This window comes from Coenobita brevimanus, chromosome 26 (assembly GCF_032717465.1).
Source record: "Coenobita brevimanus isolate Jiangsu-jjx chromosome 26, ASM3271746v2, whole genome shotgun sequence".
In the NCBI taxonomy this organism is placed as follows: Eukaryota; Metazoa; Arthropoda; class Malacostraca; order Decapoda; family Coenobitidae; genus Coenobita; species Coenobita brevimanus.
In genome coordinates, this window is record NC_136979.1 from 47,175,111 (window position 1) to 47,195,621 (window position 20,511).

Genomic DNA, 20,511 nt, shown 5'->3' on the forward strand with positions numbered 1-20,511 from the left:
TCCCATAATCTTAAGAGTTCCCCCAGAGAGACTTGGATGGCAATGACTCAGAATTCCTTCATCTCCACTCATGTCCACTAACGCCTGCCAGTCCACTCGTCCCTCTCTCATATGCTCCGTTCCATTATCCCGGAATGTCCGTTGTGCATGTGCCGTGTCAACCTTGCCATGAGTGCTTTTACACCTAAATGATTTATTTTGCGCGAAGTTAGTTGTTTGTCATATGAGAGATGGAGTTTATTGCGTACATTAATCAGAGTAACGGACAGGATATCATTGGTTGTCTCTGGGGATGTGAGTTTATTGGTGATATTATTATTATTATTGTTAGAGTTGATGATTTTTTGTTGTTGTTATTGATCACACACACACACACACACACACACACACACACACACACACACACACACACACACACACACACACACACACACACACACACACACACACTTTATTCCCCACCATACACACACCCTAATCCCCCCCACGCACCTTTCTCCCCCTCCCCACACACGCTACTTCCCCACACGCGCCCTACTCCCCTCCACACACCCACCTCCCCACCACAGACACCCTACTCCCCCACACACACACACCCTAATCCCCCACACACACCCTCTCCCACACAAATCAACCCGAGCAGAGTAATCCCCACAAGTTTACCCTCATCCACAACTTCGTACCCTGGAGTAAGTTGTGTACTAAAGGCGAGGGCAGTTTTAGTAATACAATTAATCTAAAATAATGTTTACAGAGAGAGAGAGAGAGAGGGGGTGTTATTGAAGAAAACTGGACCTTTTTCAGAAGCCCATTCGTTCCTCAATTTGACGTGTGTTTGGGGTTTTTCTCCACAGATTTTCAGACAATTTCACGTTCCTTTCGCCCAGTTTTGAAGTTTTTTGAGACGAAACTAAAGACATTCCTTTAATATAACTCTTCTTTGTGTAAGGGATAAATGTGATTGGGCAGTTGTTAATTATTTCTCTGTAAAGATAATTAGTGTTCAAAAGAGAGAGAGAGAGAGAGAGAGAGAGAGAGAGAGAGAGAGAGAGAGAGAGAGGTTTAAAGCAATGTGGTAAAGAATACAAAGGACACCCATAATAATCGCACACACCCCAACCGTATCCACCACCCGAACTCATTCCTATAGATGTCCTTTGTCCTTGAACACACCCCTCAGCCTCATACAAGATACAAACCAGATGCAAACCAAATACACCTCAAACATACCTCAGGCACATCGCAAACCCGCACCAGACACACCATCAGTACCTCCCACACCTCATCACACCTCCCGCAAGTCCTGAGACCTAGTGGGTGTAGAGAAATTGACCAAAATAAAACTCTACGGTCGCGACTTGCCAGGTTTCATACTTCAGCCAACAATTACTGTGACTGGTAAGGACATACACGTGATCTGTCACGACATCAGACAGACAGACAGACAGAATGAGAGAGGGAGGGGAGAGGAGGGTTCAGACGGATAATTAACCCATGTCATATGGGCACTTAATTAAAAAGGACCAGTCATTAATTCATGATTTATTGCGTGGATGTGCCGGGTGGATTTGGTAGCCTGTTTGTAATATTCTCTCTCTCTCTCTCTCTCTCTCTCTCTCTCTCTCTCTCTCTCTCTCTCTCTCACTCTCTTTCTTTCTTCAGCAGGCACTACCACCATCTTGGCCCGTCAGCACTTCCTCTTCATTCTTTAAACTCCTTCCTCTTCTCCTTCCCTCTCTCCTTTAGTGCTTCCTCTCTCCTTTCAGCCTGATCCCTCTTTACCCTCCTCTTCCTCTTCTTTCGTCTTACCTCCTCGATCCTCCCTTTTTCTTTCTTATATTCCTAGTCATTTATCTTTCTTCTGAAGCCTCACTTTTCCCGATTTACTTCCTCTAATTCTGTTTAATTTTTTCTGATCTTCTTTCGAGCTGGATTTTGAATTTTAGTTTAGTCATTTCTTTTGACTATCATGTTTCTCTCTCTCTCTCTCTCTCTCTCTCTCTCTCTCTCTCTCTCTCTCTCTCTCTCTCTCTCTCTCTCTCACATCCTTAACTTCACTTTCCCCTCACCCTCACTCTCCCCTCACCCCCATCCTCGTCCTCATCCTCATCCTCATCCTCACCCTTCCCTATCTTCTCCTGCGGTTCCTTCTCCCCTTCACAAAACTTTCCACAACGAGACAGTCCATTATCGCTTACAGCCAATTACGCAAAACACCTTACCCCACTTCTCCCACCTTCATTAATCCAGAGAGAGAGAGAGAAAGAGAGAGAGAGAGAGAGAGAGAGTCGATGAGAGAGAGACAAGCGTAGACTTTGGCCGAAACAGAGAGAGACCGAGACATTGACAGAGAGACAGACAGAGAAAGGGAAAGATAAAAGAGAAAGACGGTAACAAGAAGACGTTTTCCGGCAGCTATAACAAGATCAGAAGTTGGCTATCCGATAACGCCACTTAGGAAAGCAGCTGTCAAAAGGGAAGAGACGTGGCAGGGAAGAGGAAGAGAGAGGGGGCTGGGGAGAGGAAGAGGAGGGGGGCAGGGAAGGGGAAAGGAGGGAGGGAGGCTTGGGGGGAGAGGATGGAGGAAGGGTAGGGAAGGTATTATTTGATTGGAGTTATTGTTGTGGTTGGAGTGGGGCTTTTTTTTTTTTTTTTTTTTTTTTTTCCCGAAGGAATATCTTGTCTGTGAGGATGGTGGTTTATGGCTGAATGGGTATGTGTGTGTGTGTGTGTGTTTGCATGCGTGCGTTCGCTTATTACACCTTGCCGTCCTCTTCTGTGTCATTTAAATCATTCTCATATCACCATACTCTGCACAATAACGTACAAAATGATATTAGCCAGACTTATCCAAAAATAAATCGGTAAGGAAGAGGTGTTAGGGAGCTTCCTTGACTGACGAGAATATGGGCCTTACTCTGCCACTGAGCAACGTGAAATAAGCTACAAAAAGAATACTAAATCTTAGCCAAGTTAAGGTGAAACGACTATTGGTGAGACTATCTTCATAGCTATATTGGTGTATCAGTGGACAAGGGTAACACATATAGTATTTCCTGATGGGCAGTGCAGTAAACCACGTGATGTTGCGTTAAAGAACTTCTCTCCTTTTTCAAACTGTAAATCTTGCCCAGTTTAGCTTTGGGCTTGAATGAATACGCAGAACCACACGCCTGTCTGTCGAGCTCCAGGATTTATTTAACTTTTCGCTGATCATAGCTGTTTTGTATCGAATTTTACGCACGGCTTCAGTCAGCAACACCGACTGAATAAAGGAGGGTCGTTGGAACCGATGCATTGTGAAGTATGCTAGCAAAATTTAAACCTCGATCAGAATTTACATGAGAGAACGTAACTTATCTTAACACTGTCGTAGGTGTAGTGCTTAGTTACGCTGTAAGTGTGCACCTGTGATGTGCTATGAACTTAGAGGAAATCAGAGTTAGATGTGTGCGTTTTTGTTATTTCTTTTGTTTGATGATATTGGTAAATTATCACACTGTGTTTCCTTCAGTGGAAAGTTGAGATCACATACTGGATAAAGAATTCCAGTACATCAAAACATTTGCTAGGAGGATGCTGAATATCCTGTAAAACAGTGTAAAAAAACTGGCGAAGAGTGAATGATATGCCACAGCCTCTCACCCACGTCTCTCACCCTTTCCGCACGGCTATCTCCTTTAATCGAAGTCATCACCCTCTTACCTTCATGCTGTCCACTCCAATCTTTCTCCCACCCACCCCCCTTTTCACATTTTCATCTCCATTCTCTCCACTCGCACCACTTCCCACCCACCTATCCGCCTGCATTTCAGCGTCTCTCTGACCTAATTTCTCACCCTCCCACCTCCATTCTGTTCACTCCCACAACTTCCTGATTTACCTGTCCACCTGAATTATCTGTGTCACTCACCCTCCCAGCATTCTGCTCAGTGCCACCATCCCTACCCCACCTGCAGTCCACCTGAATGTCAGCGTACCTCAGACTCTTTCACCCTGCCATCTCCATTATGTAAACTCCCTGAACTCTCCCAACCACCTTTTTCTTACCCTCCCACCTCTGTTCTCTTCAGCCCAACCACCTTGCCACCCCCTCTACCTCTCCCACTCTCCGTTTACCCACCCCATCACCTCCCATTCTTTTCACTCCCACCACTTTCCCACGCACCTGAATGTCTGCGTGAGGCCGCCGTCTGCTCCGGGCTGACACGTGATGTGGAGTGACCCCGCAGACTGGTTGGTCAGCACGCAGTCTCTTACACTGTCGGGGGCGCCTGTGTGGGGAAAGTGAGATGTTAAGACTATACCTCGCGATGTGATGAAGCATTCTTTATTACCGAGTTGTTAGATTATTTTTTTGCAGTCTGGTGTTTATATTATTTTCCAGACCACAATACCGCCTTGCACATATTCATTTTGGGGAACATTGAGGTGCCGTGCGAGTATGCCTTCTCTCTTTTCTTTGTCCCCACTGTTAGAAGAGACTGTGTTTCGTTCAGTTCAAGGAAGACCTATCTCGGAGGTGCTAGATCATTCCCTGCGTTGCGGTGATGTCTTCTTTGAATTAGTTTCACTGCTACAAGACCAGACGATTTTCATTTGTCTTGGGGGAGACTGGGAGCTTCTCAGTCGGTGATGCCAAACACGCAGTCATCACAAAAAAAATGGCATTTATTTAAGCTCTGAGGAGGGTTTAGTAAGGTCTGCTAAAATATTCCTTCTGGTGCGTTCTTTAATTTTCCCTGCCTGTTTCCTATCTCACCTGTCCAGACCTACTCAGTCCGCCGCATGGCCTTACCTGCGGGCTGTAGGGTGAAGGCACAAGGGTCCTGCTGCCGACCCACTATGTTAGCCGCCCAGCAGAAGACGGTGCCGTAGTCCCGCGGGGTGTAGGCCACGTACCGCAGGCGAGACACTGACCCTGCCACCGTGTACTGCACAGGGAGGAAGGAGAAGATTTAGCCTGTGTTCTGAGTGACAAAAGGAGATCTCGTGGCAGTTTTTCCTTAATTTAATTAGCATCTTACACCTTAACGTTCTCTGTTATGGTTTCTGACACACTTCAGTATCAGTATACAGTAGTTTACATCATGAAAATATATTACAGGATGCTGAGACGTAATGTGTGGGATAAATCAAAAAGAGAAATGCGCTGCAAAACATCAAAATCCATTTAGTGCCTACGATTACAGGATTATCATTCAATTTTGCTGTCACAGTCGTCCCCCAGAATAACATCCGCAAATATCGATGTTACGTTCAAGTTCTCAACAGCTTATGTCCTAGTGTCTGACCGGCACAAGAACTGCAGAAGGATACGAGGAGTGGGGGTGGGGTTATGACGGAGTGGTGGCAGGAGAGGAGTAGGAATGGGTGTTACTGCGAAGAAAATTTCTTTTCGTTTTTTTTTCCTTTGTTCTTGTTCCCATTGGACGATTTTATGAGAGAATGCGAATTGGTGAAAACAGATATATAATGAGCTTAGGAGGTTTAGAGTCCAGATCAGGTGGGACGTGGAGGAGGGAAGCTGTTGGATTGAGAGAGGAGGGAGAAGGGAGTGGTGCTGGTGGTGATGGTGGTGGTGGTGAAGGGATATATGTGAATGAAGTGCCTAAATTTTGTTAGACTCTCTGATGACAGTTCTGCTCCTACTGTTCCTCTCCTTTATTTACTTCTGTGTGTTCCTATCCCTTGTCTACTTGTGTGTGTTCCTATCCCTTGTCTACATCTGTGTTCCTCTCCCTTGTTTGCTACTGTGTGTTCCCCTCCCTTGTCTATTTCCGTGTGTTCCTCTCCGGTATCTCAGTCGTACCCTCTAGATTCGTAGCTGTGGAGAATTGGGTTAGGAAGGTAATGCTGACGTTGTGGAGAATTGGATTAGGAAGATAGTGCTAATGACGATGGTGTGATGATGAAGCCGTGAACATGTGGCCTACGTCTGTGCAATCAGAAAGAGGATTGTAATGAGGGCAAAAAGATGGTGAAATTAGAGGACCAGGGAGTTGGAGGGGAGGAGGCTTTAAGTACAGACTGAATGGAACGAGGGGAAGGGAAGGTGTTGAGTTCAGAGCGGACGGAGGACGAAGAGAGAAGTTTAAGGAAGAGAGAGAAGACAGTGAAGGAGAGGACCAGAGCGAAGACAATGAAGGAGAGGACGAGAGGGTCGACAATGAAGGAGGGGACGAAAGGGAAGACAATGAAGGAGGGGACGAAAGGGAAGACAATGAAGGAAGGGACTACAGTATGGCCAAGGGAAGGGAGGGATATGTGGTTAGGCGAAGTCTTTCTGTCAAGTAGGGGTGTTTTTAGAGAGTAGTTGTATAAAAGAGAATGGGAAGAGACAAAGGGGATTTGGAAGAAGAAAGGGACAAAAGAGGATAGACTATTGATAGCCAGTTGAGGGGAAATACTTGATTGAGAATGGATGGAGAGGAGGGTATTTAACAGACAGGGGTGGGGCAAGGGGAAGAGGTGGAGAGAAAGGGAACTGAAAGATAAAGAAGAAACAAAGGACGAAGACAGTGGTGGTTGTGAGTGAAGAGATGAATGAAGCTGGAACGATGGATATTCAATAAGAGAGGAGAAAGTTGTGGCCATCGGAAAAGGAGAAGGAAGGGGACTGGCAGACAGGGAGTGGGAAAAGGATGAGAGGGAAGGGACCTGGAGGCTGGGGAAGGAGGGCACAAGAATAGAACAATACGACAGGGTTGATATCCAGCTGAGGGTATATGAAAGAATGGGAGGAAGTTGTGACAGAGGGAAAGGGAACAGGGCAGGAGATTAGAACATACAGAAGGAGGTTTAGACGAAGATGTTAGATTCAGTGGAGAATAAAATTGGGAATAGAGGTAGTTGATAATACAGGGGTGAAGCTGTGACAAGGGGAAAAAGAAGGAAGAGAAGGGGTAGTAAAAGATGGAAGAAAGATAATGAAGAGAGCGGTGGCGGTGGGTGAATAGGGGACTGTCGTTTGGAAGAGAGACGTGATACGAGAGGAGAGAATCTGTGACAATTAGAATGAGGAAAGAGGGAAAGGGGAAGGGTAGAGTGGGAAGAGAAGATGGTAGATAAGAAGGGGACAGTAAAGAAGATAGAAGTCTAGTAATCAACTGAGGGTATTGGACGCAGAGGAGAGAAACTGTGACAAGGAGTAAAACAAGTGTAGGAAAGGGACTGAAAGATGGGAGAAACGACTAGGAGAAGTTTGATGATCAGTTGGAAGGACTCAAAGATGCATTAAGAGTAGAAGGATAAAGTTATGTGAATCGAGAAACGAAGTGTGATCAAACAGACGATGCTTCCCAAACTTAGAGTCATTGTATTTCTTGTGGGAGCCATGGGGTATTTTCAGTTATATGGACTCACTAGAAATTGAATTCCATTATCAATATCCTGAGGTAAAAATTGTGAGAAATCCTTTTCTGTCGACCATCTCAGCGACCAAGAATTAATACAAGATAAATTCTTGGAACTTCGAATCGGTTCATTTGCCAAAGACGCGTTCCCAGGGAGGAGCTTGAAGGATTACTGGATGAGAACAGGAGTCCCCTGTTAAAATAATATCTGTGTTCCCTGTTAAAATGAAATTGGCTGTTTGGATATTTCTGACTTTTCAGTCTACGTATCTCAACGAAGCGGCGTTTTTCACGTTCATCATCAAACTGCAACAGCTCAATCAGTTACACGTGGAAGATTTTTCTCGTCCCCATGTTATAATTCAGTTGCTTGGCAGCGCAGTGCAATTGCAGTTGTACCACTGAGTTGTCAGTTCCATTTCTAAAGGTTATTCTACATATGTGCACCTCGTTTATATTATTAGATTTCCAGAGTTATTGACATTTCTTTTCCAGCATTCTGATTCGACCGACATTGCTTTGGTTGCTTATGTAAGGTAAATGTGGATGGGACAGCAGATGTTATAGTACTTTGTCCGGGAATCCATAGAACGGAACAGTCTGGGAACCTGTGAAAGAAAAACAGTGGAAAAAAAAAAGAAAGTGCGGAGAGAGGAAGAGGGAGGGAAGATGAGGGAAGGAAATATTACAAAGGAAAGATGGGGAAAAACTGATAGAGATTATAGGGTACATGAATAGGAGATGAGTGAGGAAAGAGGAAGTGTGGTAAGGTAGAGAATGGAGGGAACAAGGAACAGGAAGGGAGGAGGGATAAGACACGGTAGCGAGAGAGAATGTGAAAGAAGAAATGGAGAGGAAAAGTTGCATGAATAGGAGAAGAGATGCTTTTGACTTAAGGAATGAAGGTATGTGATAGAGCTGAGAGTAAAGGAAGGAGGGAGCATGATTAGGGAGAAGGGAGTAGGGAGACGATAAAGAGAAAATATGAGTGAGAGGGAATGGAGGGCGGGAGTTACGTGAATAGGGGATAGAATTAAGAGTGAAGGGAAGAGGACTCAGCAAGGGAAAGGACGTGAGTGGGAAGATAAGAGGCACTGAAGAGAGAAGATGAAGGGGAAGAACTGAAGGGGAAAAGTTACTTAAACAAAAGAGGGTTGCTTTTGAGGGAGGGAATGAGAGTACTTGTATAAGACCAAACAAAGACTGAAGAAGGGACGATGCGGGGAAGAAAGTGAGTTGGAGGGAAAGAGGTTCAGAAGAGAGAAGATGAGGGAGATAGATTGGAAGAGAGGGGTTATATAAGTAAAATGGGGTTACTTTTGGTAGAAGGAATGGGGAAATAAGAAAGAACAAAGGGAAAAGAAGAAGGAATTTGGGAGTGGAGGGGAGAGAGAGAGAGAGAGAGAGTAAACAGTAAAGACAGAAGATGAGAGAGAAGGAATGTAGGGAGGAGTTATATGAATAGGGGAAGAACTACATTTGGAGAGTGGTGGGGGGGTGAGGGAATGATTAGAAGAGAGGAGACTTGACTGAAGAGAGGATGGAGGGACGAAGAGAAGGAAGAGAGGAAGTGGAAGAGGGAATATACAGTAAGGGTGAAAGAACTGAGGGGAGAATTTATATGAATACGGTAGCAATTACTTCTGAGGTAGGGAATGAAGGAAAATATTGAACAAATACTAGAGGAAACGATACTTAGTTTGAAAGAGAGAAGGAAGGAGGAGGAGGAAGAGGAGGAGGAGGAGGAGGAGGAGAGGGCACTGAAAAACGGAGAGAAGGAACGCCAGTAAAAGAAATAGGAGGTCTGGTGCTAAAAGTTAGAGCCGAAGTAGAAGCCAGACGTGGAAAAAGTTGGGTTATTAAATTGTGATGACTTATACGGGTAATTAATTTCAACAACCGAGTACTCTAGTCGTCCTCTTATTTCCTCCCTCTGTAGCTCTCCTCTCTATCCTTTTTATGGACCCTGAGTATCCATTTACCACGTCTACTTCAGTTCATTCTTTGTCTCGTGTTCTCTTAACTTTTTCATAACGACGAGTCCTTTGTTCCGTGTTCTTTTAACCTTTTCATTACGATTATGTTGAGCTCTGGGGGGACCTTTTGACGTGAAGAATTTAGGAACAACCCCCTCAAGCCCATTCACCACGATGACGTCTGTTTATATTTGTTTCTTGCAATGCCCAGGCAGTTTTCCTTAAGTCTAGGGGCACCATCTGATTTCAAGGATTTTTTTTTTATCTTTTTTTTTTAACCCCTTTGTTTTGTTGCCATTAACCCTTTCAGGTCGATGCTGTCTTTTAATATATCCTTTTCTTGACCTCCCGATGACACTTAACATTGTCAGTACCGCTCGTAAACTTATCACTGCCATGACGTATTTCTGTTCAGTTCTGGTTATTTTCACACGATTTTACCCAATTAAATAAACCGACAGATTAGGTATTGACTTAATTATCCCTTTTACTACTAGGGTGCTTACTTGTGCCACGTTTAATTTTCAGTTACCAGCACCAGTAACGTAATAATGACCCTCAGACTGAAGAGGTTAATGAAGGAGTTAAGGGAGGTCGCCACTGGTACACCTACAATAAAAAAAAAGAGAAAGAAAGAAAGAAAAAGGTGTATCGCCACTTAAAACACTCACATTTTTTAACCGTGTACCAAGCTATGTTATATCGTGTGGTGGAAGTGCATCCTTGGGAATTATATCAATACTCTAAGAATACATACGTCGATGCAATGAAGGATGTTGTATGCTCGCACCTACCTTACCCCCAGAACCCCTGCCCACCTCTCCAGTCCGTCTTCTCGCCATCTTCTCACAGTCCCCTAAACTCCAGCCTCACCCAACCTCCCCAACCCTCTCGCACCACCCTAACCTCTCCATTATCCAACCCGATCCTCCATTCCATCCCATCTCCACCATCCCACCCTTTCCCCCCCTTTCCCCAGTCTCACCCCACTCTAACCTCCATCTTTCCCCACCGCCCTATCCCCTTGTCCTGTTCTTCATTTCTCCCGCCCTTCCTTCATTTGTTTCACCTCTTCATCATTCTTTGTGATTTCATTCATTTCCTATCATTCCTCCTCTCTTTCTCACCACATTCTTCAGTTCTAAAACTCCCCTTCCCTGCCAGCCTCCCCAGTATCTCCCCACCTCCCAAAACCCCTCCCTTCTCCCCACCTCGCCACCTCTCCAACCTCTCCCTAAGGCTCAGAAATCGCTATAAGACTCAGAATCCGGAGGCGATATCAAAACCTTTCTTTCCTTCTCTCTCTCTCTCTCTCTCTCTCTCTCTCTCTCTCTCTCTCTCTCTCTCTCTCATTGCATGCATGGTGTTTCGGAAAATTCATGCAGAAAAATGGGGACGTCCTCTTCCTGCTCTCTCTCTTTTCTTTCTTTCCTCCCTTTTCCTCCTTTTCTTTCCTCCTAAGCTTTTTCTCCTAGTTTCCTCTCCTTCCTTTAATCTCGTCTTTCTCCTGCAGTTCCTTCTCACTCCTTTGCTCTGCCACTATTCCTATCCCAGTTCTTTTATATCGCTCTTTCCTAACTTCCTTTGAACATGTTCTTCTTTTCCTTCATTTATTTTCCTATGCTATTGCTCCATTTCCTCACTTGCCTCTCTCTCTCTCTCTCTCTCTCTCTCTCTCTCTCTCTCTCTCTCTCTCTCTCTCTCTCTCTCTCTCGTTATTACACGTAATTTTCTTCCATCTCAATTTTTACAGCCTCCTTCTCCTTGCACTTTCTTCCTTTCCGCTTCCTGCACGTTTTCCCTTTTTCCTTTTTCTCCTTTGCCTCGTAATCTGTATTCTTGTCCTTTTTCCTGTCTTTTTTCCCCTTCCACACGCATCCTTATCTTAGTTATTTCTTCTCCTCTTCTGCTTTTCCCCCTCTTTCTCTTTCTCTTGCTTTCTGTTCTCTTCTGTCTCTACCTTCCTAGTGTCAGATGTCCTCCTTCCTTTTCTCATTACCTTTGTTTTCTCCTGTCTTTCCCTCCCTCTCTCTCTTTCTCTCTACCTCAGTTTTCTCTTTTCCCTTTCACTCTCTTTACCTCTCAGATTGTAGTCTCGTTTCCTCTCCCTTTTCTTTTCACTCCTTCTTTATGACTCCAATTCTTGTTATCATCACACATTTTTATTTTCATTTTTCCAAAGACCCTACTCAGTAAAGGGTTTTGATATTTTCCCCATTATCCTCTTTACTGTGATGACGTCTCTCTCACTTTACTTATCCTTTACTTATCCTGTGTTAGAGGATTTTATTCAGCTTCAAAGCGACCCCTGGCAAGAAAATAGACTAAACTCCCCTTTGTTTTCCTTCCTCATCCCTTTGTGTATATATTTTTTTCTTTCAGTTTATCTTTCTCGCTTTCTTTCTAATCCTCTGCTCTTTTTTTTTCCTTGATTTCCTTTGTTTCTCATGCCTTATCCTCTCCCTCTCTCCTCCTCCTCTCTTGTCCTCTCCTCTCCTCTCCTCTCTCCTTTCCTCTCCTCTCTCCTTTCCTCTCCTCTCCTCTCCTCACCTCACATCTCTCCTCTTCTCTCCTCTTCTCCCTCGTTCGTTTCCCTTCCCTCGGCTTACATTTTCATTCCTCTCTTCCTCTCTTCTTCCCTCTTCTCTTCCCGTACCCTCCTCCTCCTCTCCTCACATCTGCTTTAACCTTGTAAAATCCACAGCATTGTTAAAAATCCCATGGAAGCCCCAGTACCCCCTCCCCCATCTTCCTCCCCCTCTCTCCCCGCTCTCTCCACTCTCCCACTCTCGTCCCTCTCTTCTTTCTCTCCCCCTTGCGTCTCCCCTCTTCCTCTCCCTATTTTTTGTCTTCCTGTTCATTCTATCTTTTCACAACCCCTCTCTCTTTTATCCCTTCCTTTCTTCACTATGCTTTCGCTATGCTTTCTCTTTCCTCGTCTTGTCTTTATCCCCTCCCTCTTATCCTTCCCTTCCCCATTTTTTTCCTCCTCCCTTTCCCTCCCTCCTTTTTGTCAATTTTTCACCTTCAGTTCTCCCTCTTCCTTCTCTCCTTGTCACTCCTTACCTTTGTCCATTATCACTCTGTCTGTCTGTCTCTCTCTCTCTCTCTCTCTCTCTCTCTCTCTCTCATTTATCCGTCTCTGTATATCTCTTCTCGCAGTTTGACTCATTTTCCTTTTCCCCGCGTCTCTCCATTCCCCTCTCTTTCTCCCCTCCTCTCCATCATGTTTCTCAATCTTTTACACATTTCTTCCTATTCCTTCTCCCTACTCACTCACTACTCTCTCCCCTCTTGTCTCCCTCTTCCCTATTTCTTCCTGTCCATTCCTTCACCTCCCCTTCCTTTCATGTCTTCCCCCTCTCTCTTACGAACACTTTTTTTTCCCCTCTTCCCCCTTTTCCTGATACTCTTCTCCCTCCCCTACGTTCTCTTTGGTTAATATTCCTTTCCTTCTGTCTTGCTTCTCCCTCTCCCCACTTCATTACATGCTCTGCCTTCGCCTCTCATCTCCTCCTCTCTACCTCTTTCTCTTCTCGTTCCAGTCCTTTCCCTCTTCCCTGCTCTCTCCTCTCCTCTCGTCTCCTCTCTTTCTTTTTCACTTCTGCCTCGTCTCTCTATACTTCTCGTCTTTATTTCTCCCATACTCTTTCCCTCCATCTTGTCTTCTCGCTGTCCACTGTTATTTTAATTTCTCTTCCTCTGTCTCTTCTGTCTCTATACTTTCTTTCCCTCTCCTCTCTTCCCTACTCTCTGTCACCCGCTGTCTCCTTCATACTCTTTCTTCCTCCTTTCTTCTCTTGTCTGTCTCTCTCCCCTCTTCTCTGCTCATTGTCTTCTCTCGCTTCCCCCTCTCTCTCCTTTCGTTTCCCTCTCTCTTCCTCTTTCTCTTCCTCTCCTCCCCCTCCTCCTCTTCCAGCTCACTTCACTCCCATAGTATTGTGAGACTCAGTGGAGGTATCCCCTTCACTCTCCAGTGAGTCTTTTCACACCACCTCTCACCCTCTCTTCCATACTCTCTCTCTCTCTCTCTCTCTCTCTCTCTCTCTCTCTCTCTCTTCCTCCTCCTCCTCCTCCTCCTCCATTTTCCCTTATCATGGTAATTTTTTCTCTCTCTTTCTCACTATCTCCACTCCCCTCTATCTCCTCTTCTCCCTCCCCTCTTCTTTCTCTCTCCTCTCTCTGCCCACTCTCATTATGCTCCCTAGTCTCTACTTCCTCCAATTTTTTTTCTCTCCATCTTCTCTCTTCTTTCTTTTCTCTCTCTCATTTCTTCGTCGTATGCACTCCATTTTTCCTCACCGGATTGGAGTGTTCTTTTACTACTGTTCCATTTCATTTCCCTTGTTTTTTTAATCTTTTTCAATCTCCCCAATTCCACTGCCTTTATCTCCCATCCTCCATCGTTTCTTTCCTCTTCCTTTATCATCTCCCTGCCTCAGCTTACCTTATACTCCCTGCATGTGTTATTAATTATTTTCGTCTCTTTTATTTCCTTTCTTCGTTTCTTTCCTATCGCCTTCATTTGCCCCTTTCTTCCACCCACGCAGCGTATCTCTCATTCCTCTCATTCCCTTCTGTCCCCTTCCTGCCTTTCCTCCTCCATTTTTTGTACCCCTCTTCCTTCATCCCTTCTCTCCTCCTTACCCCGTCTCATCTCCCTCCCCATCTTTTTCTCCCCATCTCTTTCCTTCCCCATGTTTATCCCATTTTCCCGGGACTTTTTAGATTTCTCGTTTTTCATCATACCCTTTCTCTTCTAGTCGCCCCTTTTTCCCTTAACTCCATCCCCTTTCCTCCCTTTCTCCCCTACCTTCCATAGTACTCTTCCCCTCCCCTGCTCCCCCCATGCCCCTCTTCCTCTGCCCTCCACCCCAACCCACCTCATTCTCCCTGAAGGTGGTGGAGTCTACGGTGTTGTTGAAGAGCCAGTGGAAGGTGACATTAGAGGGATAGGCATCCACTTTGCACTCGAGGGTCACCACCTCCTCCTCCACGGCCGTCACCACCACGCGACCCTGGGCACACATCGGCACGTCTGCGAAATAGATAGATAGGTTGATAGATAGATAGACCGACAGGAAGAAAGTAGTTAGAGGGTTAGGTAGATAGATAGAAGGTTTACAATGTTGGCTGACGTTTAGTGTGAGGAGGAGAAAAAAATATAATTACTTTGATTAACATACCAGCCTTAGAAGCATCATATAACGCTTTCAGCCCTAAGACGTCTTTCTCATTATTATTCCCATCGTCAGACGATTTTGTTATATATTTTTGAACTCGAAGGACGAAGTATAGCTTGACCTTCGTGGGCTACGTCATTACAACGGCCCACTATTAGGAAGGAAGCTCAAGTCGTCTTAGGTAGAATCTAGTCGTCTTGAATTAGCAGACAGAACGTCTTTGCGGTTAAGAGGAAAATTCAAGTAAATGGAGAGAGAGAGAGAGAGAGGGGAGGGGCAGATAAAAAGGACATAGTGACACTCATGAGATTAACTTTATACGGTAATAAACTGCTCACATAATTTACATAACGCACTAAATAGTAAAAATATGTAAATCAAGGATGTCCAGTGCATATAATTCGGGGATGGAGCGAGCGAGGCCAGTCCAGACGCCCACGATAATCTAGTCAAAGTGCACAGGTGAGGAAAACAGGAGCACCGAAATATCCCACTACACAAGATATTCCAATTTTGCCTTCCCTGTGTGGAGAAACAGTGATTTTTAGGCGATCTGGTTAAATGAGTTATTTCTCTCCAAAAAAATTAATTATTAATGAAGGTATTACTTACCTATAAAAACAGTATTACAAACTCACAAACATTTACTGATAATTGTGTTACTCCATAATACCCAGAAAGATTAATTATATGATTCTGGTAAAATAATTCTTGTTAAAAATTATTCTTTAAGGTATTATTACCAAAAATAGTAAAGGCACTTGAAAATTCTCTCCTAATTTTGTAATTCAGAGTAATGAAAATACATATACTTCTATGGTCATAGGTTCATCAGATTAAATTCAGACACCATACGCTACCTGCCATAATTAATGTACAATGTTTCGAAATTATTTTCTGACTGGATCATATTTCAAGCTCACTCCTACCCCCACGTTCCGATATTTATGGCTGATAACTTCACCACACAGACTGGTTGATCATATATATATTATGCCTACTCGATCTTATTTCCATGTACAGGTACATGTTTGGTGAGAGAAATGTAACAGCCACCACATTCTCTCTCTCTCTCTCTCTCTCTCTCTCTCTCTCTCTCTCTCTCTCTCTCTCTCTCTCTCTCTCTCTCTCTCTCTCTCTCTCTCTCTCTCTCTCTCTCTCTCTCTCACACACACACACACACACACACACACACACACACAGATTGACGTCACCCAATTCCACTCGCTTCATATCAATCTATAGCTGGGAAATAGGAGAGCGCAGTGGGTTAGAATCGACTGTAATTGGTCCATTCAGACGGACTAGTCATGTGTGTGTGTGTGTGCCCACGCGCTAGTGTGCATGCGCATTAATATTCTCTCTCTCTCATGTGTGTGTGTGTTCGTATGTGCATAACAGCCTTTCATCTTTTTTTTTTTTTTACCGATACGCGCTTGCATGTCTATTTTTGCAACTTTTTTTTTCGAAATACTGTACATGAAAAGGATACATAACGTTTTCTTTTTATGGGCTCCGTTTTTTTTTTTTTAGAGGGGGGACTGCAATCACTGGACGGTAAAGAGTTGTGTTACAGCATTCTTAGTTCCATTTGTCAAGTGGTGTGTGTGTGTGTGTGTGTGTGTGTGTGTGTGTGTGTGTGTGTGTGTGTGTGTGTATGAATTTATGTGTGTGTGAGTGGAGGCCGTTCATGCTTAACTCCATCCTCATACTTTAACTTCACCACCCTCGCTCCATCTTTGCAGAATGTCAACCTTTCTCCACAAAAACCTCGTCTCCCATCGCCCCCTGACGGAGTGTGGGATTGAGGCAAGTGTGTGTGTGGGATGGAGGCGTCTGGTTGGGATTGATGTGTCTGGATGTAACCCCTTTAAACCGAGGACATCAAACTCACGCTGGCGAAGTGAGAGCGGGTGTTTTAATGTGGTCGGCTCTGTGTGTGTGTGTGTGTGTGTGTGTGTGTGTGTGTGTGTGTGCTTTTTATTACTGGGAACAATAGGTCAAAGGTCAAGGCCAATGGGTAGGGGCAAATTAGGTTTTTATCCGATGTAGACCAAACACTGTGGAACGGTTGAGGATAAGGCAATAATGAAAGTGACTCGATATTGAGACATATCATTTAAAGGTCAAGGTCAGTGTGAAAAATCAAATGCGAACATCAGCAGTCAAAAGTAACTCAGTTTTTATCTAATTTGAACTAAACTTATTAGAAGGGTTACAGGTCAGGCAAGAACAGTTGATCAAAAGTAAAGGTCATAGGACAAGGTCAACTTAAGCAGTTTTTATCCGATGTAGACAAAACTTGGTGGAAGGGTTGAGGATAATGCAAGCATATAAGGGTTCGATTTTGAGTTCAGACATTAAAAAGACAAGGTTGGGTAATGTCAGAGGTCAGGATCACAGGGCGAAGTAAACTCAGGTAGTCTTGATCAGTGTTTTGTGTTTTGATTTTCCTTCTCCCCTTTCGCGGTTCGCTGCTTCTTTGTTTTCACCCGTCTCTCTCTCTCTCTCTCTCTCTCTCTCTCTCTCTCTCTCTCTCTCTCTCTCTCTCTCTCTCCTTCCACCCGTCTTATTAAATACCTTCTTTTTCCTTTACTCTTCCTTCTCCCTTCCTTAAGCACATCTTTTCCCTCCTCAGATTTCCTCTTCCCCCTTCATCAAGTTCCTCCTCTCCCCTAATTATCGCTTCTTATCTCCCCCGTTATCCTCTCCCTCTTGCCCTTCATAAACGCCTCTCTGCCCTCTCATTAATCTTCCTTCCTTGCTTCTCCTCCTCCTCCTCCTCTTCCTCTTCTCATTTTCTTCTCTTATCCTCCTCCTCCTCCTCCTCCTCCTCCTCCTCCTCAAGTTTACCTGTGTTGATGATGAATGGTTAATGAGTGTCTTTTGTGCTTGATGCTGTTGTTTGCTGTTTTAACTACTAACGAGGTTGCTGTCGCTGTTCTCAAGATATTTACACACACACACACACACACACACACACACACACACACACACACACACACTTTTATTACTTTTCCTGATACTTTTGCGACCAGGGAATAAGTTTTTCTATTAGGGCCAGCACAAATACTGCAGTTTTATCCGAAATGTTTGCAGGGTTTACTCACATGGTCTCTCTCTCTCTCTCTCTCTCTCTCTCTCTCTCTCTCTCTCTCGGCTGGATGACCAATTAGCAAGCCCGGTTCGCCACCATTATTGTTCGGCGCTACAAACTCGTTACGGATGCTGGTGGGTCGCCGAAACGTGATGGCGGCCCCGAATGTGTGTACTAATTTTATTTTTCTGCCTCTCACACTCACTCGGTATTTTTTTTTTCCCCCTTTTTCTTTGTGTTCCTGGTCTTTTTTCGGTCTGTGGTTTGGTCTGGCATTTATTACCTTTGTTTGTTTTTTTTTTACAATTTTTTAATTGCCTTTTATTTGGGTCTGGTCACCATGAAGTAATTTTTTTTTTTTTTTTTTAATTTAGTGGGTTTTTGGTTTAGGTTTTGTCATGTCTTTTATTTCATTTTTGTAATCTCCTAAGCCAAATAAAAAATCCATTAAGATAAAAATGTAAATAAAAAGGTTGAAAACAGTAAAGCCCTGTCAGTGTTGTGAAAATGGGATGCAGGTGGGACTTCCTTTTTCCTGCGACGTGTTTTTTCTGTTTTATTCTAGGTGTCACCAGATTATAGTTAGCTTAGGAGAGAGAGAGAGAGAGAGAGAGAGAGAGAGAGAGAGCCCTCATTCACCCACTCTCCTCTAGACGTCCTTACGCTGTATGAAATCGTCTGGTGGCTACGCGTTATCATTAAAAGTATATATGCATTTCAGATTTCATTCGGTAAATGACTAAAGATAATACTGCAGTTTATGCGTCAGTTTATTATTTTTTTTTTTTCATGGTCCGTATCCAGTGGTAATCGCTTGGAGTTTTTCTGGTGATGCGCTTTCCTTTTCCTCTCTCCGATCCATTCCACCTCACGTATTTAAGGGAAAAGTGACTGACAGGGAGAGCGCCTTAGTGTTGTTCTGCTTTTCACGACGTTGGATGGTGGGAAAGATGTAAAAGAGCTCGGTGAGGAAGTGAATTTTAGTGGTTGGAAAAAGTGTCCGGATTAACCCACCAAACTCGTGCAGTATTTTGTGGGTAAAAGACAATCAGGTCGCAATTTCCCACGTACCCCTGTCCACTCGTACTTACACTGGATGCTGAGGGTGAGAGGGTTGCTGCGCGAGGTACCGACGGCGTTAGTAGCCCTGCAGGTGTAAGTACCGGCGTCTGGCCTCTGTACACTCTGCAGCACCAGGTTTGTGCCCCCCACCAGAACACCACCGCCCTTGTCGTGCTCTACCGGTGTTTCCTGTGGGAGGAGCAGGGGGAGGGGGGTTAGCAGGGGAAGGGGATCGAGTCTCGATGAGGGAAGGGTATAGTGGCATTGCGCAAGTTTATACATTTTAGTTCATATATCTCCTTGTTTTTTATGCAGAGATCTGAAGAAGGAGGGATTAGCAGGGGAGGTAGATGCGTTGTTTGTTTGAGAGAAAGGAGTGGGAGTGGAAGGCAAACAGAGAGGGGGAAAGGGGGTGTTTGTAGAGAAAAAGTATGTGGGGGTTAGGAGGGAGGGCGGAAGGGAAGCCAACAGTGGGATGCGGACGAAAATGTTTGTCGAAGGAGAAATAGTAAAAGGTAAGAGATAGGGGGAAGATATCAGAAGGAGGGGAAAGAAGAGGTTTATCGTTGGAGAGACTACAGAAGGAAAGAGAAAGGAGGGAGGGGAGAGATAGGATTTATAGAAGGACGGGAAAGAGATAGGAAGATGCGTTGGTGGTCGTAGGAATGGGAGAGTGAGAAGAGGAGGGTAAAAGAGAAGAAAGGGCTTATAGGAACAAAGAAAGAAGATGGATCAGCAGGGGAGGGATTACAGTTAAGAGAGATGGAAAAGAAGAGAAAGGGAGAGAAAGATAAAGGGGGAGACGTTAGTGATATAGGGAGAGGGGGAGAATGTATTGCAGGGGGAGTGGGAGGGAAATGAGATGGAAGTCAAAAGGAAAAAGGGAAGGATGCGTTAGGAAGGAACCTGACTTATAGGTGATCGAGTAGAGTGAAGGAGGGTGATGGGCAGCATGAGGGAGAACGAGACTGGCAAAAAAGGAAGGAAGCTGTGATAAAGAAGGACTGAAAGTAGAAATAGAGGTGAGGGGACGGGAGCCAGGCAGTGAAGAAGTGAAGAGAGAGAGAGAATGAAGATGGAGGAGGACTAAGAATGTAGGGTAGAGATGAATGGAAGATCTGTAGGAGCGGGAACTGGAAGGTCCGTAAAAGTAGAGTTAGAGGTGGATACTGTACTGTAGGTGATGAGAGTTAGTGCTGAAGGGTGGAGAGGGACAAAAGTTAGAGGGAAACGGTACAAATAGACTCAGTTAGTGGCTAGAAGTTAGGGGGGATTGGTATTAGCGGTGAAAGGTGGAAAAGGAAGGAAGTTAGGGGCAAGATGTTGGTTAGTTGAGGGAAGTAATGGGAGGGAGAAGGCCTGGAATGGAAATGGAAAGGCGAAACAAGTAGAAGCGAAGAAGCAGAAAGAGAAGGGGAAAACATTGTGAAAGAGAGAGAACAAAAGATAGTGAAGGGAATAAGACTGGGTAGATATTGAGATTGGGTTCAATAGAGATAGCCTGGTATAAGAGACAGACGGAGAGGAGTGAACAGGAATAGTTACAAGACTTAAGATAATGCTATGAAGAAGATGAGAATGGGTATTTAGGTATATACTGTTTTATTAACGCAGGAAAAAAGTAAACTGGATAAAAACTGTTTAAACTGGCGGTGTTGGGTGTAACCTTGACCCAGCCCTGTGACCTTGACCTAAAATCTGTTGTTCTCGAAACAGTTAGTTAATCCCTTGGCTGATGTTCAAGCCTTCCATTATGTGTTGTTATGATTGATTCCAAATTTTTGAGTTATTTTGCTCTCGCGCGCACACACACACACGCACACACACACACACACACA

At 44.5% G+C, this 20,511-nt stretch overlaps 1 protein-coding gene across 1 annotated transcript in view; it reads right to left on the reverse strand.

Annotated features, from left to right (window-relative positions):
- Positions 1-20,511, reverse strand: part of LOC145394033 (protein turtle homolog B-like) — a 354,094-nt gene that overhangs the window by 21,652 nt on the left and 311,931 nt on the right. The window contains exons 9-12 of the mRNA XM_080268003.1: positions 18,703-18,862; positions 14,215-14,369; positions 4,799-4,934; positions 4,169-4,274 (exon numbers count right to left, since the gene is read on the reverse strand). Of these exons, the coding sequence (XP_080124129.1) occupies positions 4,169-4,274; positions 4,799-4,934; positions 14,215-14,369; positions 18,703-18,862 (557 nt within the window). The remainder of the gene's footprint in view (positions 1-4,168; positions 4,275-4,798; positions 4,935-14,214; positions 14,370-18,702; positions 18,863-20,511) is intronic.